A 20,264-nucleotide genomic window follows, 5' to 3' on the forward strand; every position below is an offset into this window, starting at 1 on the left:
AACAGCGCAGCATCAATGACGTAAGCGTGCACAGGCCTGAGTGCGGGCCGTTGGGGGAGACGGGAGAGGGGACGAGCGTGCTTTGGCCTGGTTCTAAGCAACTGCACATAGTGTGAGTACACCCTTACACTTCAGACCCTTTACATGAGCCAGGAAGATGATACGATTTTAAAAAGAAGACAAAACCCTCTTGCTCGTTCCTTTTTTTTTAAAGAGATTAAGACCATTTCATGCTTAATCCAACAAGAATTCACTCCCACATGCCTAAAGAGGTCATATTAACACCAGAGAGAGCGAAGGCGAGAGGAAGAGAAAGAAGAGAAGTCAATACTTGAGCACAGACTGAAACAAACATGTGAATGTAAATCAATTTGATGATTAGACAGATGTCAACAACTACTTCAGCATTAGGGCTGAATACAAGTGCATAACACATACCTTTATGCTCTTTCTTCTCAACCAGTACATCTTTCATTTGGAGGAAAGTCTTTAGCAATCACAGATTCATCAGTACTTTGCTCTACACACGTCACTGAAGACTTCAGCCTCATTTCTTTTAAGGAAATTGAATCCATGCCTATTCTTACCCTATTCGTCCTTCTTAAGGGTTTTTGTTACCGTAGTTCAGAGGGAGAATTTGTGCATTTGGCTCTGGATCTGGAACTTAATGAGTAATTACTTCTCTATCCAAAGCCACACTAAAGCTTTAATTACGCTAGAACCAATGGTAACCAGCTTTACAGAACAATCACCGACCGAGCACGTCTAATCAAGTATCAAAGCACATCCGATTCCTCCGACACCAACCGTTTACCAAGAAGCAAATGTTTATCATTAGCTAAAGTAAATCTGTGTTCTACACAGCCCTGCAGATGTATGGGACGGGGTCGGGGGAAGGAAAATAATGTTTATTTGACCAGAGAAGCAGCAAAAATAACAGGCCGAGCAGATTAGTGCTATCAGCGATCCAATCGCTCATTTCCATCAAATATGAAACCCAACTCGATGTTAATCCGGCGATCAAACGCAAACCTCATGCAAACCCGAACGCTGAATATACGATAAATACTAAATAATACAGCTGACCGGCTTTACTTTCAAGAACAAAAACGTAGAAAATTGGCACGTCGTGTTTTCGGTCACGCAACATCTCGCAACAATTGAGCGAATCCAAAACAACTGATATTGACATACAAAAAGACGAACATCAAACGGAAAATGGAGCATTATAAACGAATACACTCGTGAAGTTCTGCATAATTGCACGTTTTCATGCTTTGATTTAATTATGTTGAATCTGATTTAATGAAGCTGAGTAGATCTGTGGATTCCACTGGAGGTACATTAAATCCTTTGATTCTATATATATGTATGCATCCTACGTCTGATAGCATTGTACTGTACTGTACATGGCTTAAAGCACAGGTGTCAAACTCAGTTCCTGGAGGGCCGCAGCTCTGCACAGTTTAGTTCCAACCTTAATCAAACACACCTGATCAAACTAACTGTGTCCTTCAGGCTTGTTTGATACCTACAGATAGATGTGTTGATGCAGGGCTGGAACTAAACTCTGCAGGGCTGCAGACCTCCAGGAATTGAGTTTGACATCTCCGGCTTTAAGGGATAGTTCACTCAAAAATGAAAATGTCCTAATTTGGTGACTTTTATTCTGTAGCAGAACATTAAGGAAGATTTTGAGCTGAGTCTATGGTTCTTGGTGATTCATATAATGGCAGTGAATGGTGACAGGGTTTTTTAGAGTAAAAATACACACATACGGACGAGTCCAAATCAGTTGGGTCGGTGTATCTTTCGGTTGGATTTTCATTTTAGAAATGGCTATTTTCAATTTTTGATTTTCGTTTTCTAATTCAAAAACGAATATTGAAATAAGAGGCGTTTCTCTTTTTCATGGTAAAAAATTAAAAAGCAAAATGTAAAAAAAAAAAATTAGATTTTTTTATTACGAATTACAAAAAATAAAATCACGCGAAAACAAAAACGAAGAAAGACTTGTTTTATATCCTGAAATTAGATAGGCCGACCCATTTACCATGACACAATGCTGACCTGCTAGCCTACTCAGAGTTAAATTTAAGACTTTTTAAGACCATTATGAAGGGAATTTTATACCCATTAAGGGCTGAAGGCTAAAGCATTGTTCAAATGGCCCAGATGGAAAAGATTTTTATTTGCCCAATCAAAAATATACATAATTTAATACATTTAATAACACAATAATAATAAACAATTTAAATATTTTACCTTTTATTTTTTAGCAAAATATTTTTTTTATATATTGTGTAAAAACAAGCAAGCTCTAGTTGTATCCATAAATAAACTTTCTTTAAAATGAAAGAAAAATGAACAAATGTTTTAAAAGTTTTAAAATAAACTAAATATATGCACAGCAATCTGTCCAGGTCAGTGTCGTCAGCAGTAAACGCATGGAGAACCTTTAAACAAATGTTACTGTAAGGAAAATAATTAAAGCATAATGATAAATAAAGTTAAATATTACCTTTTTAAATAAAAAGTTTAAAGTTTTGGTCACACTTTACAATAAGGTTCATTAGTTAATGTTAATGCATTTACTAACATGAACAAATAATGAACAGCATATCTACTACAGTATTTGTTCATGTTAGTTAACGTTCGTTAATGAAAATACAGTAATTCATTGTGAGTTCAAGTTAACTCATGTTGCATTAACTAATGTTAACAAGCACAGACTTGAATGTTAATAATGCATTAGTAAATGTTCAATTAGGATTAATAAATGCTGTACATGTGTTGTTCATGATTAGTTCATGTTAGTAAATGCATTAACTAATGAACCTTATTGTAAAGTGTTACCAATGTTTTATTAAGATGATTGTTGATGATTGTATGGGTTTTGGCCAGATTTGGTAGCAACACATGAAGAAAGGAAAATTAAGACCTGTTTAAAGAAGATTTAAGACCTTCAACACAATATTTCAATACATTTAAGACTTTTTAGGGCCTAAAATTTAGATTTTGAGATTTAAGACTTTTTAAGACCTCGCAGAAACCCTGCTACTATAGGCTACTATTTGTTTCCACTTAATCATGTTTTAAAAGGTATTTGCTTGTTTTAAAGGGATTTTGTTAAGACGTATTATCCTCATTAAGATGATATATTTCTCATATAAGTGCCGGTTATAGGCTACATATTTATTTTTTATTAGCATGTTTTAAATGAAACAATCTTTATTTTGACATTACATGCAAGCATTAGGTTGCTTTACTGAACGCTTTCTGAAAGAGAAAATGTTAATATTGTTAAAACCATAACACTTCCACTTCCCGAAGTCTGACCACGAATCATTTCAAGTGAGGGAGGAATTAATACAGTTGTTCGTTACGCACATTTCAATAAGTCATAGTGTTTTAAAATAAAAATGAACAATGAATTTTATCTGAAAGGAAGCATGCTGCACAAACACCCTGATAAGCATCCTGTGTCTTTTAAAAACAGACTATAACTAAAGCTTTTTAATACATGAAGATTTTGAATACATAAATTGAAATAATTAAAAAAAATTGCCTATTTCATATATATATATATATATATATATATATATATATATATATATATATATATATATATGATATATATATATATATATATATATATATATATATATATATATATATATATATATATATATATATATATATATATATATATATATATATATATATATGAATATATAGATATGATATATATATATGAAATAGGCAATTTTTTTTATTATTTCAATTTATGTATTCAAAATCTTCATGTATTAAAAAGCTTTAGTTAGTTATATGACGGTGTTTTTGAAACACACTGAACGCCTTTCAAATTAAAATAATAAAGTGCATAAAAGTACATAAAATATAACACGGAGAGATGAGCAATGATTCCAAACGAATGTCCAATGGTACTGTCACTCCTAAAGTGTAAGTGATTTTAACAATAAACTTGATTTTCAGAAAACTGTTCAGCAATGCAAATAATGCATATATGGTCAATAATGTTTCTGCATATAACCAGGTCAATGAGGAAAGTATGTATTAACAAAATCTTGTTATCATAAGAAATACCTTTTATAACATTATTCAGTGGGAAAAAGTAATAGCCTATAGTAGGCTAGCAGGTCAGCATTGCGTCACCGTTAATGAGTCGGCCGTCTGACTTCAGAATATAAAACGCAAGACTTTATTTGTTTTTGTTTTCGGGTGATTTTATTTTTTTGTTATTCAAAATAAAAAATGAAAATCAAATCATTTATTAACTTAGCTTTTTCGTTTTTCACCATAAAAAGGAAAAACGCCTCGTATTTTAATGTTCGCTTTTAAATGTGAAAACGAAAATCAAAAAACGGCTCGTTTTTGTTTATTAATATCCATTTCTAAAATGAAAATCCAAAGACCAAAAGATACACTGACCCAATAACCATGGCTCCTGATGACATACTGAGAAGAGAAACCTTGTGAAGAGAAACCATCGCTCCGTGTAAAAAACTGAACATTATTTACAATATCATTAGCTTTAACCCGCAGCCTGCTCAAACACTTGTAATCAAAGCAATCAGACTACAATCTGAGTATATTCACACTGTAGATCAAAGCGTTTAATATTGTAAATAATGTTCAATTTTTTGCACACAGTGATCATTTCGCTTCACACGACCTCAGTGTGTCACCAAAAGCCGTGGCTATTGATTTGGACTCATTTTGTATGCGTTTAATTCAATCTAATAAACCTGTCACCGTTCACTACTGCAGTGTTCTACTGGAGAAAGAAAGTCATTTCTGCGTGAACGATCCCTTAAGTGTGCATGTGTAGTGTGTGGTAGTTTATCCCTCCGTCTCTCCGTGGACGTTCTCCATGTGCACTTTGAGGTAGTCGTTGCGGGTGAACTTCTTGTGGCACAGGGAGCACTCAGCCATCGGCCTGTTGGGATTATGGGTGAGTTTGTGTCTGATCAACATCTTCTTTAAACTGAAGGACAGGTCACACACCTGGAAATACACACACATGCCAATAATAACATTAAAAAATCACACATTTCCAAGTCAAATTTAAATGTAAAGTAAAAGTACATAGCTGTTTATATGACGGCAAATCGATGCCAATATTAATCGAGCGCAGCGGTGATGTTTGCGCACGAGGAGAAGTGAACCGTGAGCAGATTACAGGTCTACACGCGAGAAAACTACAGCTCGCGAGCGCACAGGGGATCTTCACGCGCGCGCTCAACTGATCCAGCGCGAGAAAACAAGTCCCGCACGTCTGTGCGCACGATGGACGCTCTCGCGAGCGAGGTCATGCCTACAGCGCGCGATCAGTTAGCCAATAGCGTTAGAGATAACAAGTACACCAAGTCCCGCCCCAGGACTGACAAAAATCCAAACTGTTTCGCGCGAGCAGAGAGAAGAACCAGCGAGCGAGCGGAGAGAACTGATCGCGCGCGCGCTGTAGGCATGACCTCGCTCGCGAGAGCGTCCATCGTGCGCACAGATGATGACATGCGCGCGCGGGACTTGTTTTCTCGCGCTGGATCAGTTGAGCGCACGCGTGGAGATCCCCTGTGCACTCGCGAGCTGTAGTTTTCTCGCGTGTAGACCTGTAATTAGTGGTGGGCAAAGCGAGGCTTCGTGAAACACTGAAACTATCGAAGCAAATGTGTCGAAGCTTCGAAACGTTTTGAAACACCACTCTACGGCGACACCTAGTGGTCATTTTAATTGTATTTCACTGAAGCAGCTTCAGCAAAGAACAGTTGAGCAAATTAGGGTATGAAACCCTACTTTGTAGCCCTGAATCTGCAAGTGGTTTAGACGAGCGGTTAGAGTCCGTGACCACCATGCGGGAATAATGCGTTCGAATTCATACTGTAGCAATTATTTTGAAATGCTTTGATAGCAGTTGGTAATACTTTGTTATTGTATCGTTTTGTTTCAACATTTCTCTGACATACGAATAAACACCTTGTAAATAAATTTGTATTGTTTTGTTCATAAAACAGGGTTGTTGCTAGATCAGATACAGTTGTGGCCAGAAGTTAACAATAATTATTTATATTATTAATTAAATTTCCCATTGTATTTTATTAACGTCTATCCAAAACCTAAACCCATCACAGTACTGTAAAAATATGAATTATTGTTTTACAGTGTTACAAAAATGATGCTAAATTGATGGCATATCCGTAGCTGTATCCTATCTAGACTACACCATAAAACAGTAACATGATTAAAATATATAAAATCATGATTTTGTAGTATTTGGACTAGTCGGGATTCGAACCCAAAACAAATTTGTAACACAGATCTGTTGTGCACACGCATAGTTCACTAAGCCATACAAGACACAGTTGCGTCCTTGATCATGCCAGTCAGATGCAGATTCTCCGGGTCTTGAAACGCCTCTGAAATGATCGATGCTTTGAATCGCTTTAGCCACGTGACCAAGTGTTTCGAAACACTTTAGTCACGTGACCTGGGTGTTTCGGATCATGCTTCGGTGCAGTGTTTCGAAACACTTGCGCTTCGGGATCTCAGTTTCACGTCAGCCATCCTTACCTGTAATCTGCTTACGGTTCACTTCTCCTCGCGCGCAAACATCACCGCTGCGCTCGATTAATATTGCATTAGCATTGATTTGCCACCATAGTTTATACTATTAACATTATTGTGCAGGGGTGGCTCAGTGGTTAGCACTATCGCCTCACAGCAAGAAGTTTGCTGGTTTGAGTCCCGGCTGGGCCAGTTGGCATTTCTGTGTGGAGTTTGCATGTTCTCATGTTGGTGTGGGTTTCCTCAGGGTGCTCTGGTTTCCCCCACAGTCCAAACACATCTGCTATAGGGGAACTACATGAACTATATTGGCCGTAGTGTAGAAGGGTACAAAAATAGAGTTGGGATTGGGCCCAAGCCGAAGGAAAATGAATGAATGAATTTAACAATGTTGAGGTATTTGGACTGGAAACAAGACACGAACTCTCTTTCTCTTTGCAGTGTAGTAGCCATGAGTGTGTCTCTGTTACATAAGCCATGTAGCGGCCATGAGAGGAAGGTTTTGATTTGGCCTTGTTTACTGTGGTGTTTTGTGTGTTAGTATGACTTCATGCCCTGCGGCCGCTGAGAGGATGTGAAAGCGGAGCAAACACACAAACACCAGACCCTGAACCCAGAACACTGGAAAGCAGACTCAGATCTGCTCACTATGCCATATGCTGCTGGTTGAGGCCTTTACACACACACACACACACACACACACACACACACTGCAGAACCGTTGGAAACAGCACTGCCAACAAAACAGACACTCAGAAACAGCCAGTTAGCAAACTGAAGCCAAACCCAGCAGTAAATCACATTCAGCTCAATCCTGCAGTCAAAGCAGAGGCCTGATGCCACAACACACACACACACACACACACGCATGCATGCATGAACGCTCGCACCCATGCATCACACACACACATGAACACTCACAAGCATGCGGAACACACAAACACAGGCATAAACACTCAAGCATGCATGCAGCTTGCGCAAACGCATATACATGCATGAACACTCATGCAGCACACACACACACACAAATAGACACAAACACACTTAAATGCACACACATACATGAACGTGCATGCATGCGCACACACACACACACATGCAACACACACACATACATATAGACACATGCACGCTCACATGCATTCAACACACACACACACACACACACACACACACACACACACACACACACACAAACTCAAACATACACACAAACACACACAGAAATCGACGCTTGTAAACACACTCACACACACTTATGCAAACAGACACACAAACATATTTGTCAACTCCCACACGCATGCTTAACACACAAACTCACACATGCAAACACACACACACACACATTCGCTCACATACACACACACACACAAATATATTCAATTGCATGCGCACACACACACACACACACACACACACACACACACAGACGCCTGCACATGCAGAAATTCACTCAAACAAACACAAACACAGACACACAAACACATTTGTCAACTCACACACGCATACTTAACACACAAACTCACACATGGAAACACACATACACAGACACACACACACATTCGCTCACATACACACACAAATATATTCAATTGCATGCACACACACACACACACACACACACAAATACACACACACAGACGCCTGCACATGCAGAAATTTACTCAAACACACACACACACACACACACACACACACACACAAACACACACACAAACAAACAGACACATGCAACACACAAACAAACAGACACATGCAACACACAGAATTTGATGCTTGTTAACAGACACATAAACACATTTGCCCACTCACACATGCATACTTAACACACAAACTCACACATGCAAACACACACACATAAACAAATTTAATCACATGCACACACAAGTAAAAGACACAAACACACACACACACACACACACACACACACACACATTCACAGACACATGCAGAAATTCACTTAAACATACACACACACACACACACACACACACACATTCACTTAGGCACACACTCACACATATGCTATATACACTGTAAAACACACTCACTAACATGCACATGCATACAGTAAACACACACACACACACACACACACAAGCACACACAGACACGCACACACACTCACTCTATTTCACATGATAAATCATGTTGATCTCTGCAGGAACACTCAATACTGTTGATCTCCATGAAGAGACGCAGAGAGAAATCTCCCAGCTGCCACTGTCTTCATCAAATCACTCGCATCGGTTTATTTAGACAGCATGAAGAAACGTTTAACACCCCGACAGACCACTTATTAGTCTCAGTCTCTCGCTGTGAGAATGAGTGTGTGTCAGCTGTTGGAGAATCTGCTCCAGCATACAGTGTACACTCACCGGCCGCTTTATTAGATACACCCTACTAGTACTGCGTTGGAACCTCTGTTTGCCTTCAGAACTGCCTTAAGCATCTAAAACTTTTTTTCATTTTGAGCATTATAAACTCTAGATGATGGATAATAAAGCCCAGAGTGTCTTCTTTCCAAGGATACATAAACATTGAATGTAGACCAAATCATTCAGCAACTGTAAATGTTTTAACTTGGGAAGATGATTTTTGAGAAAGTGCCTCTGACAATGATGGAGAGAAGGACATCGACATAGCCTCAGAAAATCTTTTACAGTAATCTCATTTTGCATGCTATCTTCATCAAATTTAAAATGTAAACATATGAAATACTTGGCTTTCAAGTCATATTTTTTCCAGGACATTACATTACTGTTTTGCTGTGTTTCTATATGGAAAACTAAAATTAAACACAATTAAATTAAAAATTAATTTCCTCATGACTTCATAATGTATAACTTTTTATATTTTTTAACATACAACTTCTCCTTTTACCACAGTAAAGCTCAAAGTGTCTTCTTTCCAATGATACATAATTTGCGTTTGTAGCTTACTGGAGTCAGGAACTGTTACTATTTAAAGTTAGGTAGGTGTAAATCCCTAAAATTGAGTGCTGGCTAACAGGTTCCTTAGTGGCATAGATTCAACAAGAGATTCCTCAGAGATTTTGCTCCATATTGACATGACAGCATCACGCAGATTTGTTGGCTGCACATCCATGATGCCAATCTCCCGTTCCACCAGGCCCGGATTGGCTAATCGGGAGGACCGGGAGAATTCCCGGTGGGCCGGTCCGTTTTTTGGCCGCGAGGGCCGGTGTCCCTAGCTCCAGAATCTGTTGCTCTCAGCAGTCACACTTTTTAAATATAATTTATTTATTTACTTGACCACAGTCTTCTTATTCATTATTTTACCGCAGCTCTGCTCTTGTTATGATAATGATAATATAACTAGATAAGTCACCGATTAACGTATAGCTGTTGTGGTACAGTGGTTAGCACGTTAGGTTAAGACGCGGTCACCCAGGGTTCGGTCCTCGTCTATGAAGGTTTTTTTTTATATTTTTATTGTTAAGACATATAATACTGTAAGGGTTGTTGAACATTTGAAGTTCCAAAACAGCTGTTTTCTAAAAAAAAAAAAAAAAAAAAAAAAAGACATGATAGTGTAATTAGAAACTGAATTGGAAATGACCTTATTTTAAGATAGTCAGTGGTGAACTGAGGTGGGCCGGTCTAAGGCTTGAAACTCCAGGGCTGAAAAAGAGTCCCACTCCGGCCCTGCGTTCCACCACATCCCAAAGCTTCTCTATTGGATTGAGGATCTGGTGACTGTGGAGGCCATTTGAGTACAGTCTGAGATGATTCACACTTATTGACGGTGCATATACTTCTGGAAGTACAATATGGTCATAAAGGGATGGAAATGGTCAGCAGTAATACTCAGGTCGACTGTGGCATTGATGCTCAATTGATACTAATGGACCCAAAGTGTGCCAAGAAAATCTCCCCCACACCATTACACCACCACTACCAGCCTGAACCGCTGATATAAGGCAGGATGGATCCATGCTTTCATCGTGTTGAGGCCAAATTCTGACCAAACCATCCGAATGTGTCAGCAGAAATGGAGACTCATCAGAGCAGGCAACGTTTCTCCAATCTTCTATTGTCCAGTTTTGGTGAGTCTGTGTGAATTGTAGCCTCAGTTTCCTGTTCTTAGCTGACAGGAGCGGCACCCGGTGTGCTCTTCTGCTGCTGTAGCCCATCCGCCTCAAGGTTGGACGTGTTGTGTGTTCAGAGATGTTCTTCTGCAGAGCTCGGTTGTAACCAGTGCTTATTTGAGTTACTGTTGCCTTTCTATCAGCTGGAACCAGTCTGGCCATTCTCCTCTGACCTCATCAACAAGGCATTTGCGCCCACAGAACTGCCGCTCACTGGATATTTCCTCTTTGTTGGAGCATTCTCTGTAAACCCTAGAGATGGTTAAGCGTGAAAACCCCAGTAGATCAGAAGTTTCTGAAATACTCAGAGCAGCCCGTCTGGCAGAGATCATTGGGCACTTAACATAGATCAGGGATGTCAAACTCGGTTCCGCAGCTCTGCACAGTTTAGTTCCAACCCTAATTAAACACACCTGATCAAACTCATTGAGTCCTTCAGGCTGGTTTGAAACCTACAGGTTAGTGTGTTGGAGCAGAGTTGGAACTAAACTGTGCAGGGCTGCGGCCCTCCAAGAACTGAGTTCGACATCCCTGACGTAGATCAAAAGCGCAATTCTAAAAGCAAAACATCCACAATCACGATCTCTGAAAAACTGAACGAGCAGATATTTCAGCAAATCTCCACAGACTGATGTTGCTTGATGAACGCCGTCAAACCCCAAATATTCTCTCCTTTGCCAACTTCAGTCAACTTCTGGCCCACCTTTGCATTCTGAGGGTCTCTGAGCTGTGTGCATGAACGCTGGCGTGTGTTAACAACTAAACAAACCCAGACACTCTCAGGCGCGCGCACACGCACACACACACACACCACATTGCATAATGTTGAGTCCTAACACACAAACACAGACTCTTTCTGTCTGATTCTGGCCGACTCTCACACAAGCGCTCTCGACACACACACCGCAGAGAGAGAGAGGTGGATTGTGGGTAGTGTGTGACGTTCAGCAGGGTTTAGTCTGAGAGAGAGGAGGATTGTGGGTAGTGTGTGACGTTCAACGGGGTTTAGTCTGAGAGAGAGGAGGATTGTGGGTAGTGTGTGACGTTCAGCGGGGTTTACTCTGAGAGAGAGGTGGATTGTGGGTAGTGTGTGACGTTCAGCGGGGTTTACTCTGAGAGAGAGGAGGATTGTGGGTAGTGTGTGTTGTTCAGCAGGGTTTAGTCTGAGAGAGAGGAGGATTGTGGGTAGTGTGTGACGTTCAGCGGGGTTTACTCTGAGAGAGAGGAGGATTGTGGGTAGTGTGTGACGTTCAGCGGGGTTTACTCTGAGACCGCTGGAAGAGCTGCAGCCGCTCTTGAGTTTAACCCTGCAGCCCACACTGAGTCCACATAATCAGCAGCGTGATGCGCAGCAGACCACCAAGCACAACGCCCTCAGTGTGTGTGTGTGTGTATGTGTGTGTGTGTGTGTGTATGTTTTTGTATGTACGTGTGAGTCTGTGAGAGGGTGTTTGTGTCTGTGTGTTTCTGTCTGTTTGTGAGTCAGTGTTTGTGTCTATATGTGTGTGTGAATGTACATACGTGTGTGTGTGTGTGTGTGTGTGTGTGAGTCTCTGAGGGTATTGCTGTGGTGTGAAAGCCGCAGTGGAAGGACGTCCTGCCAGGCGGACAGCAGGATGAAACCGCCCTGCACAAACTGACCCCCGTCTGACCTTCCAGCACTTCAAGTCCAAACCACAGCAACTCAGCTCCTCTTTATCTGCTGTCTGTCCTTGAAAACACACTCGTGTCCATCTCTGAATCATGTGTTATAGACTCAGATCACACACACACACTTTTCTGTTTCTCAGTCCAGCCAATCAGATTAAACACATCATAGTTCTTAGACTAGTTCTGCATCGCAATTTGCATAATATTCATTCATTCATTTTCTTGTCGGCTTAGTCCCTTTATTAATCCGGGGTCGCCACAGCGGAATGAACCGCCAACTTATCCAACAAGTTTTTACCAAGCGGATGCCCTTCCAGCCGCAACCCATCTCTGGGAAACATCCACACACACACACCACGGACAATTTAGCCTACCCAATTCACCTGTACCGCATGTCTTTGGACTGTGGGGGATATCGGAGCACCCGGAGGAAACCCATGTGAACACAAGGAGAACATGCAAACTCCACACAGAAACACCAACTGAGCCGAGGATCGAACCAGCGACCCAGCAACCTTCTTGCTGTGAGGCGAACGTGCTACCCACTGCGCCACTGCGTCGCTCAATTTGCATAATAAGGATTCAGTGTGTGAAATCGAATAGAACTACAAATACGAATAAAAACAGTATTAAAAACTACAAACATGGCTGACATGTGAGACTGGCAGTTAAATGGAGAGACTTTGGTATATTGTTTTCACGATACTGGAATTCAGTACCAATCGGTGAGGATATTTTAAAAAGGCATCCATTTCCAACGTTTGAGCGCTGTTCTTAAACAGCTTATTTGACATTGTGATCACATGCTCAACAGGAATGACTGTGATTGGCCGTGAAGGTGATCAGTTCACCGAACTCACCGTTGTTTACTGAGCACCCCTTCCACCCCTACTTCTCCTGATAGGGTGGCAGGGCAGCCCGGTGGTTAGTACTGTTGCCTCACAGCAAGAACACCACTGGTTCGAGCCCTCACAGGGCCAGTGTGCGTTTCTGTACAGTTTGCATGTTCTCCCCATACTCGAGTGGGTTTTCCCCAATTTCCAATGTAGCATCTAAAGACAACTCTTAGCCAGCTATATCTATATAGTTTTCGAGACCTACCTGAGCTCAAACTCCCCTCTTGCCCTTCAAACGGGAGGGAGCCCCGGGCTCAAGGATCTCATAAGCTCAGGGCTCTCTCCTGAGACAGCATGCCAAACATGCTTAATTATCAGTCATTAGCTAAGTGTGAACTCTTTGATCCTAACTGTGCTATTTTGGTGTCTGTCACTTTAAACTCAAATGAGATTTTAGTCTTTTTAGAAGAGGGCGGAGCTACAAACGCTATGGTGATAGCAGCAGAGTCAAAACTCTAATGATGATAAACTCTAATGGCTGTTTATATGCAAATGAGGGAGGGATGGTGACTAGTGGGCGGGGCTTTCACCCTCTGATGACACGTACAAATAGAGAATGTCAATCAAAGTGTTTCTGCAGACAGTTTTCGTCAAGTCTGATTAAAAACAATTTAATTAATACATTTTTACTATTAGAGGCTGAAGATGTTCACAGACCGCTGTGTTTAAACCCCTAATGAAAGTGATTTTTGTATAAAAGGTCCCCTTTAATGCTTTATTATTGTTTTCTCTCAGACTGTGTATGAATCAGAGAGTGATGTAAAGACATGCTGATAAGCTTCCTCTGAAACGCTCCGCTGGCAGTGAACACACTCCACAGGAGACTCTCAAACACACACACACAGACACATACTTTCACTAAAGTAAATGAGAAACATTCCCTGTGTATTTATCTGAAGTCTATGCTGAACTCCAAGCATGTCTCTCTAAGTTTTGACTTCTTTAAAGACCATACGAGAATGAAATCGGCTGTTTCCTCTTTTTTTTTTAATGTTCTCTCCGCATTTGACGTGACAGGTCTTTCAAGCCTGGAGTGATTCGGTCGGAAATCTGGCGCTCTGATGACGGTTGTTAGGACGCCTCCATTGAAGATGGCAGATTATTCCTGCTCCGTCTTTCATGCGCAGCATTTCTGAAGCGTGACGTGCCAGAAACCACCTATACTCCAGATTCATTTCTTATTGACTCGCTTTCTCGGACTATTTGACAGCATTTGAAGTGGTTTGCGGGGTGGTCGCGTCTGTCCTTCACGGCTCCCGTTGAAGTTAAAGAAAAGGAACTTCATGGAGTTGTTTTGTGAAACGTCAGAATGAGGATTTGAAGATTTTAAAACACTCAAAGCTACGTTTTTCCAGACTTCCCCTCTAAAGCAATCTCACTGGCTCAGAGCTTTATTCTTTTCACTTGTTTTCAAACATTTACATTGCAATTCAATTCAAACTGATTGTAGTTTCAGTTTATTTTACACCTTTTAGTCAGCACCTCAAAACGAGCGTACCTTTATTAGGTAAGGACAAATATTTTTAAAGGGATAGTTCACACAGAAATAAAAAAATCTGCTGTTCATTTACGCTATTGGACAAAGTATACTCAAATCTGGCGCTTGAGTGAAAGTTGAAATACCCTAATAAAGTAATACTGAATCACCCTGAACACATCATTTGAATCAGTGAGTTGTTAATGGAGACTCACTCTGAATGGATCATTTGAATCAGTGAGTTGTTAGAGGAGACTCACTCTGAATAGATCATTTGAATTAATAAGCTGTTAATGGAGACTCGCTCTGATTGGATCATTTGATTCAGTGAGTTGTTAACTGGAGACTCACTCTGAATGGATCAGTTGAATCAGTGAGTTGTTAACTGGAGACTCACTCTGAAAGGATCAGTTGAATCAGTGAGTTGATTACAGAAGACTCACTCTGAATGGATAATTTGAATCAGTGACTTACATCGCACTGAAAGGGCTTCTCTCCGGTGTGTGTGCGCATGTGTTCGTCCAGCCCGCGCTTCTGACTGAAGGCCTTGTTGCACTCGCTGCATTTATATGGCTTTTCCTGTAAGAGAAGGAGAGGTGGTAAATATACTGGCAGAGGTGGGTAGAGTATCCAAAATCTATCCTCAATTTAAAGTACAAGTACCTGCAGAAATTTTTACTAAAGTAAAAGTAAAAATTACAATCTTAAAAGTCACTTGAGCAAGAGTAAAAAAAGTTTCTGATGAAAAAATACTCCAGTAAATAGGTACTTTTTATTAAATAAAAAATAAAAAATAAAATTATATATATATATATATATATATACATACATACATGAGCAATATCACACGTGTGGCAGTACAATATATCAGCACTGGTGGGAGGCGTGCTTTGCGTTTGCCTTAGCATCCCACCAGTGCTGATATACAGCCTTATTGCACTGCTATGAGTGTGATATTGCATTTATACAACAGTTCGACGACACAATCATGTATATAAAAAAGAAAATCAAACACAGAATCTAACACCCTTTTGTATTAGGAACTACTGTCTTCCGCCGTTCATTTATATCTGCAGATGGCATATCTGCGTGCTTACATCTCAAAGGTAAAACAACTTGAGAAGAAGTTATACATTTATAGACAATGCATATCAAACATTAAGGGACAGTTACAATATCACAACAATTAACGGCAAAAAAAGCAGCGCAATCACTACCAGGCTGCTGTTGTGTTTGCGATAAGGAGGGACGAGGATGAATCCAGCTTTTTATTCGCAGCGTCTTATTCATGATAAAGAAAACATGCAGTTTTCATCTACAAAGCAAGGACTTATTATGCGGTCCTGGCGCCATCTTGTGGATAGACAACGTCAACAGTCTTTGACTAATGGCCGTCGACGCGCTGTCTCCCAGTAATGATAAATATTTTAAAATAGGCACTATCCTTGTTAATAAACTGCATAGTTGCAATCCAAACAACTACATTCTCCACTAAAATAGCCTTAAAAGTACATTATGCTCTCTAACAGCAGTAATATTTGTCAAACTGTAGAGAGTCCTCTGCTTGTATGTGGGCGAAGTAATACACAAAGGTGAAGATTAATTTGTGTGCTGTTACTGGAAAAATATCTCACGGCTATCAGCCAATCAGGTTCAAGAACCAGACAGAACTGTTGTATATATATATATATATATATATATATATATATATATATATATATATATATATATATATATATATATATATATATATTATTTATTTATTTATTTATTTATTTTTTTTTTTTTTCAAATATTTCACAATTGACATGTAGCAGATTCAGGAATTTTCACAGTAGTTCCTGTAATTTTTTTCGGGTTAAACTCTTACTTATATCGGCTAAAATGAAAGAAGCTTTTAATTTTAAGAAAATTAATCATTATTGTTAATCAATATTATTATCCCCCAATGTTAAGATGGGCTGCCCCCAAGAGGCTCTGATTGGTCAGCTAACATAAAGTGCTGTGATTCACAAATCAGCCCCACGTCACCAGGAAGCATCTCCTTTATAACATTACAGCGCCTTTGGCCACACCCCTTCACTGCGCAGGGTGTATGTGCTTAACCTGAAGGGTTTATGACATCATCATACATTTTGTAGTCCCCAAACTTCGTTCGCTGTAGGCTTTGCTAAGCTAACTCTGTAAAAGCCAATGTCTCCCTTTCCATAGAACTTTGGGCGTCTTACATTCAGAGATGTTGTTTATGTTCACATACATTACACATCAGCAAGTTTAAAATATGATATATTGTAGTGGTCCACCTCTTTACAACTATTATGTTAAGAAAAGTCTTCTTTCCGTTAGACAGAAAATATAAAGGGGGGCTAATAATTCTGAATTCAACTGTATGTGCTCCTCAGGAAGACGGCCTCTAGGAGCAGGACTGCACACCTCTGATGGAGAAAAGCATCCTGATTAACACTTTTCAGGCAGTGAAACCTTGTGGCTGAACTCTGTTATTGTGTTTTTGAATAGACTAATGAAGAGCCTTCAGACAGAGACAGAACAAACCCTCAGGCGTCAACATACATCTGTGTGTTTACAGAAACTAGAGACCATACCTCACACACACACACACTCGAACTGAAGATGGACCGGGATAAACAACTGAAGAGCCTTTCATGTGTTACACACCTGGAACTCATTTCACATGGACACACGCATACATTAACTTGCATAACAGCCAGGAAACACACACATACACACACACACACACACACACACACACACACACACACACACACACTAAACAAAACACACCTGCACATACTGTAGTAAGAGAGTATGTGTCCACTGAGTTCAGCATATTTGGGTCAAAAAACAAGATCAATTTAGTTCGCATCAGATTAAACTGACAAAAATAATTGTATAAACATAAAAAAAAAAAAAAAAAAAAAAAATATATATATATATATATATATATATATATATATATATATATATATATATATATATATATATATATATATATATATTTTTTTTTTTTTTTTTAACACAGGCTCATTGTAAATACATGTTAAAAGCCTACATTTTCATGTGTAACTGTATATGTGTAATTTATATATTAAAACAAATTTAATTGTAAATATTTAAATGTAAACTTTAATTCATTAATACATTATTTAATCATTATTAATATTAACTGACCATGCAAAACTATTTTTTAAAAGATTATAAAGTATACATAATCATAATTCATTTAATATAAATAAATTTTTAGCAACAAAAGATGAATTTGACTCGAAAAGATGTCAACACTTTAGTGACAATTCACACCATTTACTACTGGCTTATTACATTATACACTTATTATTAAGATACTATTTATACTCTGCCTATTATTAAACTGTTTATGAGCACTTATGAAGTATGATATTATTTTACACCCATAATCCAACCCAATTGCAAACTTCTGCCATAATAACTATTGTTAAGCAGCTAATCAGTAGTTTGTTGAGCTAAAAGTTGGTTAATGGTTTGTTAGTAGGATGAATTGTACATTAAGAAATAAAAATAAAAAAGTGACCTAAATCTATTAAAATCTTTTATTTAAATAAAAAAGACACACAGGGGCTGGAGTCAGCATCATATATATAACAATATCAGTTTCATATATATATATAAACAGTTGAAGTCTGAATTATTTGCCCCCTTGTTTTTTTTCCCCCAATTTCTGTTAACAGAGAGAAAAAAGGAGAACACATTTCTAAACAATAGTTTTATTAACTCCTCTCTAATAAGTGATTTATTTTATCTTTGCCATGATGCCAGTAAATAATATTAGACTAGATATTTTTCAAGACACTTCTATACAGCTTAAAGTGACATTTAAAGGTTTAACTAGGTTAATTAGGTTAACTATAGGCAGGTTAGGGTAATTAGGCTAGTTATTGTTTAACGATGGTTTGTTCTGGGGCTAATAATTTTGACCTTAAAATAGTGTTAAAAAAATTTAAAACTGCTTTTATTCTAGCCAAAATAAAACAAATAAGACTTTCTCCAGAAGAAACAATATTATCAGACATACTGTGAAAATTTCCTGAATCTGTTAAACATCATTTAGGAAATATTAAAAAAATAAGCTAATTTATAAAACTCCAAGAAGGGCGAATAATTCTGACTTGAACTATATATATATATATATATATATATATATATATATATATATATATATATATATATATATATATATATATATATATTTATATGTTCTTGCGATGTTTAGCGATGTTCTTGCTGTGAGGTGACAGTGCTAACCACTGAGCCACCTTGCCGCCTTGCAACAAAGTTTATTTTACTTTAAAAAAAAGTCAGTAAACTTACAGCACCTTTTATAATTATGCATATAATTACATTATTACATAATAATTATTACATAATTACATAATAATTATAAGGCAACAAGATTTTTCTTTTTAAAGTAAAATAAACTAATCGCTTTTTAAAGGGAGGCCTTAGAGACAGTTAGTGTGTGTGTGTACATAAGGGAGGAGAAAGTGCACACACTGATAGTCCATCCCAACTTCTATCAGCCTGCTGTGTCATGAATGGGTGGATAAAGGAAGAGGGAATCATGGGAAGTGGAGCGGGACGAGGTGTGTTCACACCGCACCAGATGAGAAGGTGCTGCAGATGAAGTGTGTTTGTGTGCGTGAGCAGAGAGACATCATCAATATGGGCCTGTGCCATTGAGGACACATGTGTTTTTTGTAAAGTTTAGTGTAAGATGAGAGTTCTGGCTCTGCTAGAGTAAAACACATCCAGTGTGACGCTCTGAGGCTCACGGCTGAATCAGATGAGCAGTAAAAGTGTCAGCAACACACAAAAACCTCCCTTATGAAAAAGAAGCAAACTTTAAGTTCATTTTATAAAGTATGCCTACTAAAATAATGCTGAGGTATATATTTAAAGGTCCAGTGAAGCATTGTTTATTCCATGGGGGATTTAATCTCGATTGAAACACGAAAAGAGGGTGGGGCATAGAGTAGCTCCTCCCCTTTAAAAAACAGCCAATAGTGTTTACTTTCATCTAGGGCTGGGCGACATATAAATAAAAATCATGATATCATGTTACTTATCGTTTGATATCGATAATTACTGAATATTTTTTAACAATACATTTAGGAATATTGGGATTTATTTAACTACTTCATTTTATTTTACCAACATTACCAAGGCAAATAGATTTAATAGTCAAAAACAAACACGTTTAAACGAAATATCTGATCTTTTTATAATGAAATAAACAGAAGTGTTAAAGAGACTCAAACTTGATAGACACAATGTCACAAAGTTTATGCAATGGTAAAAATAGATCAACGTCTGTGAGGTGTGAATAACAATAACACATTCAGTCAATCATTTTCTTTTCGGCTTAGTCGCTTTTTTAATCCAAGGTCGCCACAGCGGAATGAACCGCCAACTTATCCAGTTTTTACGCAGCAGATGCCCTTCCAGCCGCAACCCATCTCTGGGAAACATCCATACACATACACATTCA

The 20,264-nt window shown here is 38.6% G+C and overlaps 1 protein-coding gene across 4 annotated transcripts in view; it reads right to left on the bottom strand.

Annotated features, from left to right (window-relative positions):
- Positions 1-889: 889 nt before the first annotated feature.
- prdm5 (PR domain containing 5) overlaps positions 890-20,264 on the bottom strand; it is a 114,199-nt gene continuing 94,824 nt past the window's right edge. Inside the window, exons 15-18 of one of the 4 annotated variants that reach the window (XM_073938256.1) lie at positions 15,197-15,301; positions 4,203-5,031; positions 1,587-2,070; positions 890-1,457 (exon numbers count right to left, since the gene is read on the bottom strand). In XM_073938256.1, the coding sequence (XP_073794357.1) occupies positions 4,867-5,031; positions 15,197-15,301 (270 nt within the window). In that variant the 3' untranslated portion in view covers positions 890-1,457; positions 1,587-2,070; positions 4,203-4,866. 4 annotated transcript variants of the gene reach the window in all.

Source organism: Danio rerio, chromosome 23, assembly GCF_049306965.1.
Source record: "Danio rerio strain Tuebingen ecotype United States chromosome 23, GRCz12tu, whole genome shotgun sequence".
NCBI classification, from domain to species: Eukaryota; Metazoa; Chordata; class Actinopteri; order Cypriniformes; family Danionidae; genus Danio; species Danio rerio.